Here is a 13,998-nt window from a genome sequence, read left to right on the forward strand (position 1 = left end):
GTATGCACGCTGACTTCAGTCGCCAGGTGTACGGTGTTTCCTCCGACACATTGGTGCGGCTGGCTTCCGGGTTAAGAGAGCAGTGTGTCAACACGCAGTGTGGCTTGGCAGGGTCGTGTTTCAGAGTACGTATGGCTCTCGACCTTCAACTCTCCGGAGTACGGGAGTTGCAGCYATCGGACAAGACTGTAACTACCAATTTGGATATCACGAAATTGGGGAGATAAAGGGGGTAAAAAGTACAATTTAAAAAACGATAATACTTAGTATCTGCATTTCAGGTGCTTTCAAAGGGGGAATGAGGAAGTGCCCTAGTGGTAGGGACCGATGGGCTGTAAAGGTTGACTGTTAGAAACTTAGGCCTTAGGCTACAGATAGTTTTGCAGTGAATGTTTTGTTCATAAGCATTTGTTTCAGTAATGCTTCAGCGCCCTCCGTCTGTCTCTTTCAGGCGGTGCAGTCTGTAAATATGAGCCACGACTCTGCACACGCTCAGATGGACGTCAAGTTCCGCTCGCTCCTCTGCGTGGGCCTCAAGTGAGTCACACAGATTCTCTCACTCAGAGATCCTGGCTGTCCCTCCTATCAGTGAACAATCCCTAACCACATCTCTCACCCCACAGTGAGCAGGTGTTACACCTGTGGTTGGAGGTGTTGTGTTCCAGTATGCCTGCAGTAGAGAAGTGGTACCAGCCCTGGTCCTTCCTACGCAGCCCAGGATGGGTCCAGATCAAGTGTGAGCTCAGGTAAGAAATGGAGACYGATGTCCACGAGAGAGACAGAGTGGGAGAGATTGGAGCGAATGATTGAGAAATAAAACAAACYAGAGATTTGAGTGAAACTATGAGATCACAAGTGAGAATGAATGAGAGAGCGACGCATACAAGACGGTGCCAGCAGAATATTACAAGATTAAATCACGCGATTCAAGCGTATTAACAGCTAGATTATTTTTGAAAGACTTAGAGGCCAGGATGAAGTGAAATGGATATAAAATGGTCTGTGTGAAAAGGATGGTGGTGTGGTTTTAAAAAAAGTTATGTTTCCTTAGGGTTCTCTCAAAGTTTGCCTTCAGTCTCTCTCAGGACTGTGAACTTCCTGCCAAGAAAGAGGTATGTGTGTAAAACACACCCACCCTGTGAACTCATACCTGTGTGGTCTTACAGAATTCAGCCATTCTCAAAGAAGGGGTTGCAGATGTTGGTTGACCATTACCTCTTTAGTTGGGATCTCTAGGTAAACTCTGATCTCTGGTCAATGTAGTCGGTCTAGTTACTCAACTATTGGTTTAGGGACTAGAATAGGAGACTAGTTATCTAAACAACAAGCTGTTCCTGGTTGTTGTTGGAGAACGTAGCTGGTGGTGGCTAGTGATAGTAGAATAGTGAACATTGGGTGAAACATCATGCGCACACCCTCACTCATAACCCTTTGACCTCCATTGTGGACATTTTAAACTGCACCCAGCAACTGCTGTTCCTTATACACTCCCTTTAAACAAACAGCCTCTTTCTTTCACTCTTTATTCCCCCCTCCAGGAGAAAGATCAGAGGCCACTGAAGGAAGGAGTCCAAGACATGTTGGTGAAGCATCACTCTTCAGCTGGGACATCGATGGCTAGACCACACACCCAAAGCCTGCAAAAACTCCCTGCCAACACATGCTGTGTGTGTACCAGAGTGATCTTTCTGTCTCTTTCATATTGACTGCTATGTCAGAACCCACTACTAGTGTTTCCATCACTACCTCACTAGGAAGTATTGTATTGTTCAGACATTTGATCATCATTCTACAAACACATTGAATAGCATCGTGGTTTCCCCTCGTCTCAACTGAACTGCATCCGAAGCCTTTCTACTGAGGATAGTACACTAGGGGAATAGGGGGCGCGTTCAGCAAGATGCAACTTTTGGGAATGTTCAGATAGAAATAAGCATTGTAGAACAACATGCCTCTGACATGTAGAATAAGGAATAACATGAGCTTCTATTCATGGCATTTCTGTCTGCAACTTAACGTGGCCAGGGTATCATTTGAGACACACCCAAAGACTATCAACTAATTACATTTACCCTCTGAGCTTGCTAACCAATCAGAGGAAGCAATTAGCATGTAACCAAGGTTGATAGTCCTGGCTGTCACCATGGCTCTTAGTTCTTGGCTGAAGCTACTGTGTATGTTGTCCAACAAGTGTTTCTGATACTTTAGATCAGGTGCAGAAGACTAGGAACATACAGAAAGTGCTGATTGTAGCATTCCTTAGGTACAGAGTAGTCACTCTACTGTGCCATATGAAGTATTTCCTCAGACTCAAGGACTGGGGTGTATCACTAGGAACAAACGGGGAGGAATGTACCTGAATTTGTCCCATAGAAACTTGTTTTTGTTGTGAAACGTTTTGCTACAGTGGGCACTGATCTGATGTCCTAGTAGCACCTGTGTTCTGCTACCAGTACTGTAGTAGGATGTGCAACGTACTCCACAACCACCCTGTCGATCTGTGTTGGCACCCAACATTCCATCCACTATTGTCTGTTTGGTGCCAACATGGCTCTCAAACCAGGTTTGTCCTTGTGGGCTACTAAACAGTATCTGTAGTAGTCACTTTGTGCTGACTGGGAAGAAATGTACTGTGTCCAAAAATGAAATCTATAACCATGTAAACTTTTCATTTCAGTTAATTTCTTTGTAAACAGTCATTACAATGGGTGTGTCCACCCGCCATCAAAAACGAACTTCCTCTTGGTGTGTAATTACTGAAGAAAAGCCACATCACACTATATACATAAGAAAATCAACTCAATCTATGTTGTGCTCTGATATTAAATGAAAATGGTGGTATACTAACCCTATAACTTGTATTCCTTCCCCTCATCTTAACTCTTAGCAATGCTACCGTAATTAGACTTCATTGAGCTAACTTCCTTCATACTGCACAGAGACAATATATTCGTTCAGACTCACACTAACCTCACTGAAACTATACCAACCTTTAACCCTAATTTCAACCCCTATGCCTATAGTTTTCACTGTTTGAATTAATCATGTACACAACACAGTTGACCAGAGATCAATAAAGCCTGTTTTTTATTGAATGTCAGAAGCAAACAACTATGTAAACAGTGATGGTCCAAACAGCACTGCAACTATTACAATCAATGTCTCACTTAAACAGTTGCTAATCAAGTGTACATTATATTCTTAAATAAACCTTATTTTCAGTGTAAATGGATAAATTTATTTTAGACAGGACAAGTGGCCTTCAACTTCTCTCCATCCTCTCGCCTCCTGAAAAATGACGAGGGGGAACGTGGATAAATGTGCTTGTATGAAATGACGACTCTGCTCAGGCAAATGACATTTACAGGTGTGATCCTAAATAAGTATAAAGTGATAAATGCATTTAGTTGTGCTAGACAAAACCATGCACACAACTATAGCTGATTCACAGGGGGTGTAGGATGGTTCTAAACTCTTCAGAGAAGATACACATGACTGTCCTCCATGAAAGGTGGCTATCGAGGAGGGGAGGATATTTTTTCCATTTCTCCACAAACCGCTGATCGGTTTCCGGGCCATGGAGGAGAGAGGATGGACTTTTCCCAAATGAGAAAGGGCAAGTATGTGATGATCTTCAGACTTTCCCTGATGGCCATAAAATAAACATCTTATCTACAATATTTCACTCATAAGAGGCCACTAAAATGTACCATCAGACGTGACCTTACTTCTTTACATTAATCTTTACATTTTAGTATACAATTAAATAGAAAACATGCTTCATTATGTCATATTGGGGGATTCTAGTGGTAAATAGGAAATGAGAGAAACTAGTATGCCTGCTAAACAGTAACTATAGTGCATGGAGCTGGGTTACTCTACTGTAAGGGAATAGCTGCTCATGGGGCTTCGGGTCCATGATTAAGTATACACAGTATTACAGTGATTCTCACCGTAGACCCAATGAAAGAAGGCATATCAGGTTCATATACTGTAAATATAATAAGGATGCTTTCTAAACTAATCGGAGATAAGATGAGCGTGAGGAGGCAGAGGTAACCATCTACAAGCACAGAGCTGTGAGCTGCTTTTCACCTAGTCCCTCTTAAGACTTTCTCTGGTGTGAGTGATAAAGACACTTGATAAGGCGATAGATAGCAGGGTGGGAGAGAGGTGGGGAAAGGGCCATTTACGACCCCATTTTTTCCGACGAGGGTTAGTAGTGGAGTAGTTTTGTGAAGGGGGGGTAGTTGTCTGCTGAAACAGGTGGATGGAGGAAGTACTGTAGTTTGGGGGCTGAGGGGTGTAGTTTAGGAACCTCCTGTGCCTGCTGATGACGGGGCTGCTGTGGTGGAGCTGCTCTGGTTTGATTTGCCTTTATGTCTCTGTCCTCCTCGTCTCCTGCTCCCGCCTCCTGACTTTGTCTGTAGAGAACAGATCACAATCAGACAGATGGAGAACATAGAAACAACTAGGTTAACAATGAGGTTACCATTCAAAATCACTTCCAGCTAAGACRGATGRTATCAAACTGAACTACATGCTGTGTACACATCTCTAGAAGATTCATGTTTGGTTCACATCAGTTGAGGCATGCATTGTTTCAGGATATTTACAGAAGTTACTGGACAAGACTAATTTCCCACGCCTCAATTGTTACATAACTCATTTGACCTAATTCTCTTTTGTTTACCTGCCTGGTTCCCATTGTTTATCTTGCCCTGTTTGTTTCTGTTTACCTTGCTCTCTTTGTTTCCCTCATTACTCTGAGGGTCATCCTCCCCCTCTGTCTGAGGAAGCAAGCAAAGCACCAACACKGAGAGGAGAAAGAGGAGGAATGGAGGGCAAARCAAGGATGTTGAAATGCACAACGAGGATGAAGAGCAAATGAACGTGGAAATTGAAAGGAATGCAGAGAATGAAACAGAGGGTGAGAGGAAAAGAGACAGGGTGGCAGGTGGAGTAATCAGTAAATGAGAATAGCAATTAAAAGGAAGGAAACAGTAGGGTGTAAAAACATGGAGAGGAGAAGAATAGTAGGAAAGGAGAAGAGGAAAGGAGYMGTMWMASACAGCTACAGAAGAGAACGTTCTAGAAGCAGTAAAGCAAGTGAAGAGGAAAGCTTACGCACCACAAGTTAAACACTTACACCTATTCAACTGCCCTGAAACTATTACTTTCACGACCCGCCATCTAACCATCCACTCCACTCCCTTCATCAATCGCTCCATCCTTTCAATTCCTTTACATCGTTCCTTCACTTCCTCTTTCTCACCGGTTGTTGTGATTGGTGCGGACTGTCTGGTCGGGCTGTGCTCGTTTCGTCCTCATTGGCTGTCGTGGCTCCATCCTCTCTGCGGAACGGGGCCTTTTTCGTAGACTGCATTTTGATTTGCGGGGGTTTGAAGTTTGACGGCAAATTATTGGTCGACTGCAGCAGCTGTAAACACCCACCCACCAATAAGAGTAAGGCATGAGGGAAGTACTCTGCATGCAGGTACTCTGGTGTCTTTATGACCTTTCGTAAACCATTCTGAACCATTCATAAGCCTTTAAGTCCTGACCTTGGTGATGATACCCACAGCCTTGGTGTATCCCTCTGAACACCAGTCTACTCTCTGGTCTATGTGGAGGAACTCTGGGGTCTTCATGATCATGATCCTTCATAAACCCTTTCCAACCATTCATAAACCCTTCATAAGCCTTTCTAACCCCTGACCTTGGTGATGGTGCCCACAGCCTTGGTGCGTCCCTCTCTGAACACCAGTCTCTGGTCCGTGTGGAGGTACTCGGGGGTCTTGATGAAGCGGAAGTGGACCGATGCCTTGTCCCCTGTTCGTAGACAGTCTCTGTTCATGGTCAGGATAGTGGCTGTCTGCCTGATGCTGCCACAGTGCACTGCGGAGGGGGAGAAAGAGGAATGATGAGAGAAGGAGAGACATATAGTCAGACATGAGACAGCTGTGTGTGTGTGTTTCTCTGTGTGTGTGTGTGTGAGTCTCACCCATGGCCTGGTAGCGGGGTGATATCGTAGTTGGGTGGTGCAGAACCAGAATCTCAGCCATAAATTCCCATGATGCCTGTGGGTTTAACTTGGGGGACACCATTACCATGCCTTTCCTTATGGATGAACGCTTGATCTAAGGAGGGAGAGAGAGCGGGAGCGGAAGGAGAGAGGGATGGGGAGGGGAGAGATGAGGTAGAGAGAGAATTAGGGAGAGGAGAGAGAAGGTAGGGGGAGAGGGACAGTAGGGGGAGAGAGGGAGCGGGAAGGGAGGGTAGAGAGGTAGAGAGGTTGGGGAGAGGGGAGAGAGAGGAGGGGAGGTTGGGGAGAGAAACAGAGAGACTTGAGGTGTTGACTCCTATTCACTGCAAAAAACATTCAGTTCAACTAAACATTTATCTGTGCATCAGAAAAGTGTTGTAATACCAAACATCTCCAGCAGGGTCACTAAAGAGAAAACATACTCTTTTGAGGCGAAGGAGGCAGTCTGTCCACCTCTCACCTCCTTGACTGGCATCCTCTTCCTGTGGATAGATTTGACTGCAATGGGGAGGAAACTGCCCAGTGGGTCTGGGCTAACAGCATTGTGTCATTCAGAGTATCAATCCACGTAAAGTAGTCCCTGAAACGCTGTGCCTACACCCTGACGGAGAAGGTAAACATGGTTAGAGAGGTGTGTGTGTGGCATCAATATGCATGTGTAGCAGCTGCTTTGTGTATGTGACTAACCCGGTACTGAGTAGGTGTCATCTATCTGGAACTCTGCAGGTTCGTCTTCTCTGAAGGAGGTTTTAGAAGACAGCAGGTTGAGGAACATCTTCAGCAGGTCCATGTTCTCTCCTGTCACATTGGAGATCTGGAAGATTGGACCAATCCTACACAAACACACACACACTGAATTATGGTCCCTTATAATTGAAGCAAAATCCAGTTTATAAAGAGTGTGCGTGATTGTGGCTACAAAGTGTGTGCCTTAACGTTACCTCTCAGAGCTGAAGTTGGAGGCTGTGACGATCGTCATCTTTGTTTTGGACCAGAACAGGGATCTTTCTGCAGCCTGGGGACTTTAGTAACCTCTGGAGCAGCTTTAACGTCTCTGTTACAATAACACAACCAGTAAAGTCAGGTTTTGTGATGACTGTCAATATTGTAACAAAAGGGGGGGGGGGAGAGAAGAGGTGGGGTAGAGGGAATATGGTTTCACCTGTATAATTCTTTCATATCAGTGCAGATGTGGGGAAGGAGTCCGGAAAGGAAGCAGATGTAGACTTGAGATGCACCCAGAAGAGAAAGAAAGGAACTGACCTTGTAGGATGTTGGCAGGACACATGTCTATCTTGGTGACCACAACGAACACAGGCACATTGAGGGCCAGGGCCAGACCTAGATGCTCCTTAGTCATCCCTACGATACCTGCATTACTGCCCACCTAGAGAGAGGACGGGAGAGGGGGTAGAGAGAGTGGGGGGGCGGGGGGGGGGGGGGGGAGTGGGGGAGAGAGAGCGAGAGGGGGGATAGAGCGAGGGGGGGTGGAAGGAGGGAGAGAGCGAGGGGGAAGAAGGGAGAGACGGGGGGGAAAGAGAGAACGAGAGGGGTAAGAGAGAACGAGGGGGGGTGGAAGGAGGGAGAGAGCAAGGAGGGAGAGAGCGAGGGAGGTGGAAGGAGGGAGAGAGAGAGCAAAAGAAAATGGTGAAAGATTCATCAGTACCGTTGATGGGTAGTAAAGTCAGAAAAAGCTCTAACGCCCACACACTACCCCCACACACTACCCCATCACTCACCATGAGCATGCAGAAGTCAGGCAGGTGTCCAGTCATTCCAAACACCGTGGTCTTGAGATACTTCTCATGTCCAGCTAGGTCTATGAAGGTGATGACCTTAGAGGACCTCTCACAGATCTTAGTCCAGTCTAGACTGCCACCATGGCTGTCTGGCTTATTCACCACCTAGGATACAGGGACAGAGAATACACACAACAACAACTTCATGTCTCCATCTATAAAACCAATTCATCAACAAAATGTTCAATGAAGCAGGCCTTACATTGTCATCTCTCATGTCTCATGTCAATGTTATCCCAGTGTAATCTCCATCACCCTTAAGTCACCTATACGCCCCTCCTATGTCATCTCCCTCACCTGTCCCTTCTGGTCAAAGCCCAGGATGTCGTTCCCCACACTGCTGGTCCTGCCACTCTCCATTTCGTGTTTGTGTCTGAAGAGTTTCTGGCGGGCGAACCCCCTGCCGTTGTCCAGTTCCCCGTGGGTCAACACCCCCAGCAGGGTGCTCTTTCCTGCATCCACGTTACCCACCACCGCTACCCTGAGAAAGGTGGAGAGAGAGAGAGAGAAGGAGAAAGAGAGAGGGGGAGAGGGGAGGAGAGAGAGAAGGAGAAGGAGAAGGAGAAAGAGAGAGGGAGAGAGAGAGAGAGGGGGAGCGGGGAGAGAGAGAGAAGGAGAAAGAGAGAGGGAGAGAGAGAGAGACGGGGAGCGGGGAGGAGAGATTTGACATTTGGGACACAAGATCAGATCAAGATGAAGAGAAGAAGGATGAAAACAGAGTATTGCTCGTGTGTTGCTTTGACAACACTGGATTTTCCCCCTTTATGTCAACATCCCCTTAAGCTTTTTTGAATTTAAATTGCATTTGAGAGACATGCTTGTCCTCGTCAGCCCAGGTCTAATGTCAAAACACATTAATTGTTGATCAAGTCAGCCTTTGACCCCTGACACTTGACCTTCCCCCAACTCACCTGACCTCCAGGAAGTCTTGTTCACCCACGCGTCGGCGGATGAGGTAGTCGCGTACCTGCCCCCCAGCTTCGATACGCTCCCTCAGCAGGATCAGCTCTGACTCGGTCTGCTCACACAGGGACTGAACTGTGGCTACAGACACCTCCATGTCTCCCTCATCCAGACCATAGTCACCTCCGTCTGAGAGAGAGGGATGAGGGGTTGGGGGGGAGGGTGTTTATTGGTGTAAAATGTCACTCGCTACAGTGAGTGACTGATTCTGTGAGCTAGTGAATGTAGGAGCAAATCAGTGCATACTGTATAGCCTCATTAAGTGAGTGAGTGAGGCCGACTTACCTGAGCCCATCCCAACAACGTAGATGGTCTCCCCACAACCCTCGTCCATCCTCTCCCGGAGTTGTCGTAGTAACGAGTCATACTGCACTCCATTAGGGCTGACCAAGGCCAACTGACGAGGGAGGGAAGGAGAGAGACAGAAAATGTATACAATCTAGATTCCTGCTTGGTTGARYTAGMCCTGGGTATCCTATAACATGGCCATGGTGGAAAGCCTACACATATTTCCATTGATATAGGCCTAATTGTACCTTATCAAAAGCTATAGGGCTATTCATCTCGTATTGTCCTCTATCTGGGTAGAGGTGTGAATGCTACACCCTTTCCGGTTGAAAAATAGATTATTCATCTTGTCTAAAAACATGTGACCATCTGTACTCAGATTTGCTGTAGATAACCTTAACAGCTTGCTTTCAGTCCAAATCAATCTCTATACAATGTTCTCAGCTTAGGGAACCCTGAATAAAACCATTTAGAGTTGTGAATGCTCCACTATTTATTTGAAAATAGATTAATCCAAACATGGAGTGAGTTCGTTTTGCATCACTCGGGGCCCCGGTGAGCGGGGTTTCACATTTAAACCATTCCATTGTCCTAAACTGAAATCTCTACCCACCCAGTGCACCCAGCCACGGAAAAAGAAATCGCCCAATCAAAAGCAAGGTGAACTTGCCTGACAGCTTTCTGTTGCTGAGTGTTGCATCAGAAGAAGACTTATTTTGCTTTTTCGAGACATACATTGATGGCAGATTTTTAAATCATCACAGTGGTTTCATAATAATGACTCAAAGTCATTATTACTCAATGTCATTATTACTCAAAAGCTGCAGGCTAAAGTTAAATCTAGACTTGTTTCCTCTATCATAATCACTCCTCTTTCACCCCAGCTGCCGAACTAACCTGATTCAGATGACCATCCTCTAATGCTAAATTACGGAGATCTATAAATTATCGTCGTCAGGTAAGTGTCTCTGAGCGGCTAGATTGTCTTTACCATTCGTCCATCAATTTGCCACCAATGCTCCGTATAGGACACATCACTGCACTCTATACTCTGTAAATTGTCACGCTGTACACCTGTCGCAAGACCCACTGGTTGACGCTTATTTATAAACCCTCTTAGGCCTCACTCTCCCCTATCTGAGATACCTACTGCACCCTCATTCTCCACATACACACCCGTTCTGCCAGTCACATTCTTTAAAGGTCCCCAAAGCAGCACACATCCCGGGTCCTTCTCCGCTTTTCAGTTCGCTGCAGCTAGCGACTGGAACAAGCTGCAACAAAACACTCAAACTGGACAGTTATTCTCAATCTCTTCATTCAAAGACTCAATCATGGACACACTGACAGTTGTGGCTGCTTTGTGCGATGTATTGTTGTCTCTACCTTCTTGCCCTTTGTGCGTTGTCTGTGCACAATAATGTTTGGACCATGTTGTTGTTATGTACCGCACTAGCATGCGTTGTTGTCATGTGTTGCTGCCTTGCTGTGTTGTTGTCTTAGGTCTCTCTTTATGTAGTGTTGTCTGTGTTTTGTCCTATATATATATTGATTTATGTTTAATCACAACCCCGTCCCTGCACAGGGCTTTTGGTAGGCCGTCATTGTAAATAAGAATTTGTTCTTAACTGACTTGCCTAGTTAAATAAAGGTTAATAAAAAATAAACACACCCACACCTAGCCTATTTGTTCTGTATATTGACACCAAAAAGTCCTAAAAGTATTGCATCTTTCTGTACAGCGGAGCAGCTCAGGTCTGACACCAGAGTTATTCTAGTTTATTCTCTCTGTTGATACTGATCTTAATATGGGTGAGTCCAAAGATGGAGGGAGATGAGTTTCCTGTCAGTCAACCACACACTGATCATTGTTCAGCACTGTAAGTTGAGCCTGACCCATTTGCCAGAAACACTTCCTTCTGACACACACACCATTTCCCATTTGCCCTGTGTTTCATCAGGCCAAGTGTGGCACAGTATGTATGGGGACTCATCAACCAGAGAAAGAGAGTCATGCCCATGGCTTGGTTTTTGAGTCACACTGCTGCTGAGTGTTCCTCTCTAGCCAGCAGTTACACAGCCATAACACATTCAAGACCCATTCAAACCACATCTGAATATGCTAGCTAAAGCCTCTTAAGGATATTTTTATTTTCTTGTTACTTACAACCTCATGCTAATTGCATTAGCCTACGTTAGCTCAACCGAAGCGTAAGATGATAGAGTCAGTAGGACATTTAAAACCACAAACTTTTGCCACAAAATATAGTTCTGAACTTTTATATATGCAATTCTGCATAACATTTTAAGCAATCTGGATTAATTAGTATATAGCACAGTTCATCAACTAAATAACTTAGCTTGCAATACAGCACCAGAATGACAGCAAGTTTAGGCATAATAAACGCCAATGAAGATGATAAACACAGCCCCGACTAGCGCGGCCTAGCTAATACCTTGCTAGTGAAGTCAATGCCTAGATCCCCGGCCTCGCCGTTGAAGAGGTCGCCGTCCTCGAAGCACTCTTCCCCGGCGTCATGATCTCCACAACCTCCTCCATCCGAGCGAAAATGCTCGCGGGCATCAGAGCGTCTGCGAGGACTGGTATCGAATTTGGGCTTATACTCGGCTCGTGTGCAGCCAACGATGCCATTATGTCAGCTTTGCAGTAACGATTGTTATATTGTCTTCTTGCTGTCTCTTGTGTTGATGATTATAACAGCTAGCTACTTCAGTACCGTTTGCAAACAATTCAGACCACTAAACAGCTGATATATGTGCAGTTATTACACAGAACTGAGAAACAAAGCAATTGTATGATACAGGCAGAATACAAAAACTCTCTCGTACGTTTTGTCTATCTGCTTTCTGTGTAGCTAGCAATAAAACATATGTTATCAACCTCCAAGTGGCAACAGAAAATTGCGTTGACGTAAATTAAAAAACATAAGGGGGTTGGTTCATAGTTTATTTTATTTTTTGCTGACACACCTTCTTATCAAAAATCTAACCAATTGCGCGCCGAATACCCAAATAATATTCCAGAATAAACCAATCAGAGCAAGTTAGTCCTTCACATATAATTAGAAAAAACGTCCAGCGTGGTTAAAATATAGGCGTGGTTGATATCAGCAATGCGTCAACTCATTGTATCAGGATTGTTCCTGCTCATTCATTGAATAAAGATAAAGTCGCTTAAACCGAATGATGCAAAGAGATGCAAAACATGCCTGACATGCCTAACGTTATTCCCAAACAAGCCATAGGTAAATTGTAACCAAGTAATAACCAGTCATATGAGAAATCTGCAAACAGGGAACACTTCCTCGTGAGATGCCAATGTGATACTATATGATGATATAAAGGGGAACACAGCAGAGAGCTGTGATGTAGTTGCTTCAACCGCAACTGAGGATTCTGATGGGACTTTGGATAAACAGACCACGAAGCTATGATGTAGCCTGCCAGCGAGTCAGCCAGTGTGCAATCATGGGGCAGGCACACTACCAACTGTGACGCAAAGGCCTAGACTCTTGTCAGTGGCCGTAGTAACGCTAGTCTATGACACAATATAGAGAGTGAGTGAGCGTAATGTGTACTGTTCATTTTTATTGTTTATTTCACTTTTATATTTATCTACTTCACTTGCTTTGCAATGTTAACATATGTTTCCCATGCCAATGAAGCCCATTGAATTGAATGAGTTTCATACAGGAAGGTACAGGTTTTTTTTCCATGGAAATTAAATACAATTTCTCCCCTACTCAAGTCTACCTAGTTAATATGATTTAGTAATGCCCCTTGCCGCTCAGTCTGACTGACTGATATGTAGGCTGGATGATGGCCTATGATGTGTATGTTGGCAACGATTTCCTTTTTAATTCGGCACATTTGTTATTACTTTTTAACTCTACATTTTTAGGAAAGGGTAAGTGAAGCATTTCACGGTAAAGTCTGCACCTGTTGTATTCGGCGCATATGGCAAATAAATGTGATTTGAACCTGGCATATATTGTAGGGCATATATTATGGTTTCTATTGCAAGTGTACACCCAGTGACAACACACGAGGGCAGTATAGATGAGGGAGGAATGTTTATGTGGATAACGTTATTCATGTCCATGGGCACAGTTTACAGTAACTGGGTGTGCCCAAGCCTGAAAAATAGGGCTGGTGACCAAGTGACCAACATAGATATTACTAATGATAGTGGGCGAATCCCCCAAACAACAAGGTAAAACATTTGTCGATGTGCCCTTGAGCAAGGCACCTAACCGTAACTGCTCCATGGTCGCCACTGATAATGGCAGACCCTGGCCGTGACCCCAGTCTCCGAGTTTCTCAGGAAGAGAAGGATATGCAAAAAAACACATTTCCAATAACCACATGTGTATAATACACACTTGTACATGACAAATATAAGCAGCCACCAAATGATTATAATAAAATGACGATGTGTAAATGTAGTCCAAAGTATATTAGAGGTGAGCTATCCTCACTTCAGTAGCAATGTAGTCCAAAGTATATTAAATGTGGGCTATCCTCACTTCAGTAGCAATGTAGTACAAAGTATATTAAATGTCGGCTATCCTCACTTCATTAGCAATGCAGTCCAAAATATATTAAATATAGGCTATCCTCACTTCCCACAGCTGTGCATCGCCTCATTGTCCCCCCACAATTGTGTTCTGTTACATCATCATCATGGCTCATGTAGGCTTCCCCCATATTCCTAGAGAACAGGGACAGCCAGCCTTGACAGAATAACACTTCAAGAACAGCTCCTCCATTACAGATGATGAGATGCGGATCTATCGCCTCCATCTCCAAATTCACAGAAAAACCACATCCTGTTCCACAGCCTACTGTCGTTTGTCACTGTTATCTGGGAGTTCCTTTGAG

The 13,998-nt window shown here is 44.7% G+C and overlaps 2 protein-coding genes across 2 annotated transcripts in view; one reads left to right on the forward strand and one right to left on the reverse strand.

The window, feature by feature from the left end:
• The window catches only part of sgsm3 (small G protein signaling modulator 3), a 14,869-nt gene extending 13,233 nt beyond the window's left edge, over positions 1–1,636 (forward strand). Inside the window, 5 exon segments of the mRNA XM_070441616.1 lie at positions 375–537; positions 624–746; positions 1,052–1,112; positions 1,539–1,593; positions 1,596–1,636. Coding sequence (XP_070297717.1) covers positions 375–537; positions 624–746; positions 1,052–1,112; positions 1,539–1,593; positions 1,596–1,621 — 428 coding nt within the window. The 3' untranslated portion in view covers positions 1,622–1,636.
• Positions 1,637–3,063: 1,427 nt separating this feature from the next.
• Positions 3,064–12,079, reverse strand: gtpbp1 (GTP binding protein 1). Its single transcript, XM_070441618.1, is given in 18 exon segments — positions 3,064–4,424; positions 4,740–4,790; positions 5,276–5,440; positions 5,720–5,898; positions 6,005–6,140; positions 6,465–6,580; positions 6,583–6,603; positions 6,606–6,647; positions 6,734–6,879; positions 6,988–7,020; positions 7,022–7,100; positions 7,310–7,433; positions 7,786–7,950; positions 8,143–8,326; positions 8,757–8,937; positions 9,094–9,205; positions 11,553–11,659; positions 11,662–12,079. Coding segments are annotated over 18 exon segments (2,043 nt in total). The 5' UTR covers positions 11,750–12,079; the 3' UTR covers positions 3,064–4,310.
• Positions 12,080–13,998: the final 1,919 nt, after the last annotated feature.

This window comes from Salvelinus sp. IW2-2015, unplaced genomic scaffold, assembly GCF_002910315.2.
Source record: "Salvelinus sp. IW2-2015 unplaced genomic scaffold, ASM291031v2 Un_scaffold4402, whole genome shotgun sequence".
NCBI classification, from domain to species: Eukaryota; Metazoa; Chordata; class Actinopteri; order Salmoniformes; family Salmonidae; genus Salvelinus; species Salvelinus sp. IW2-2015.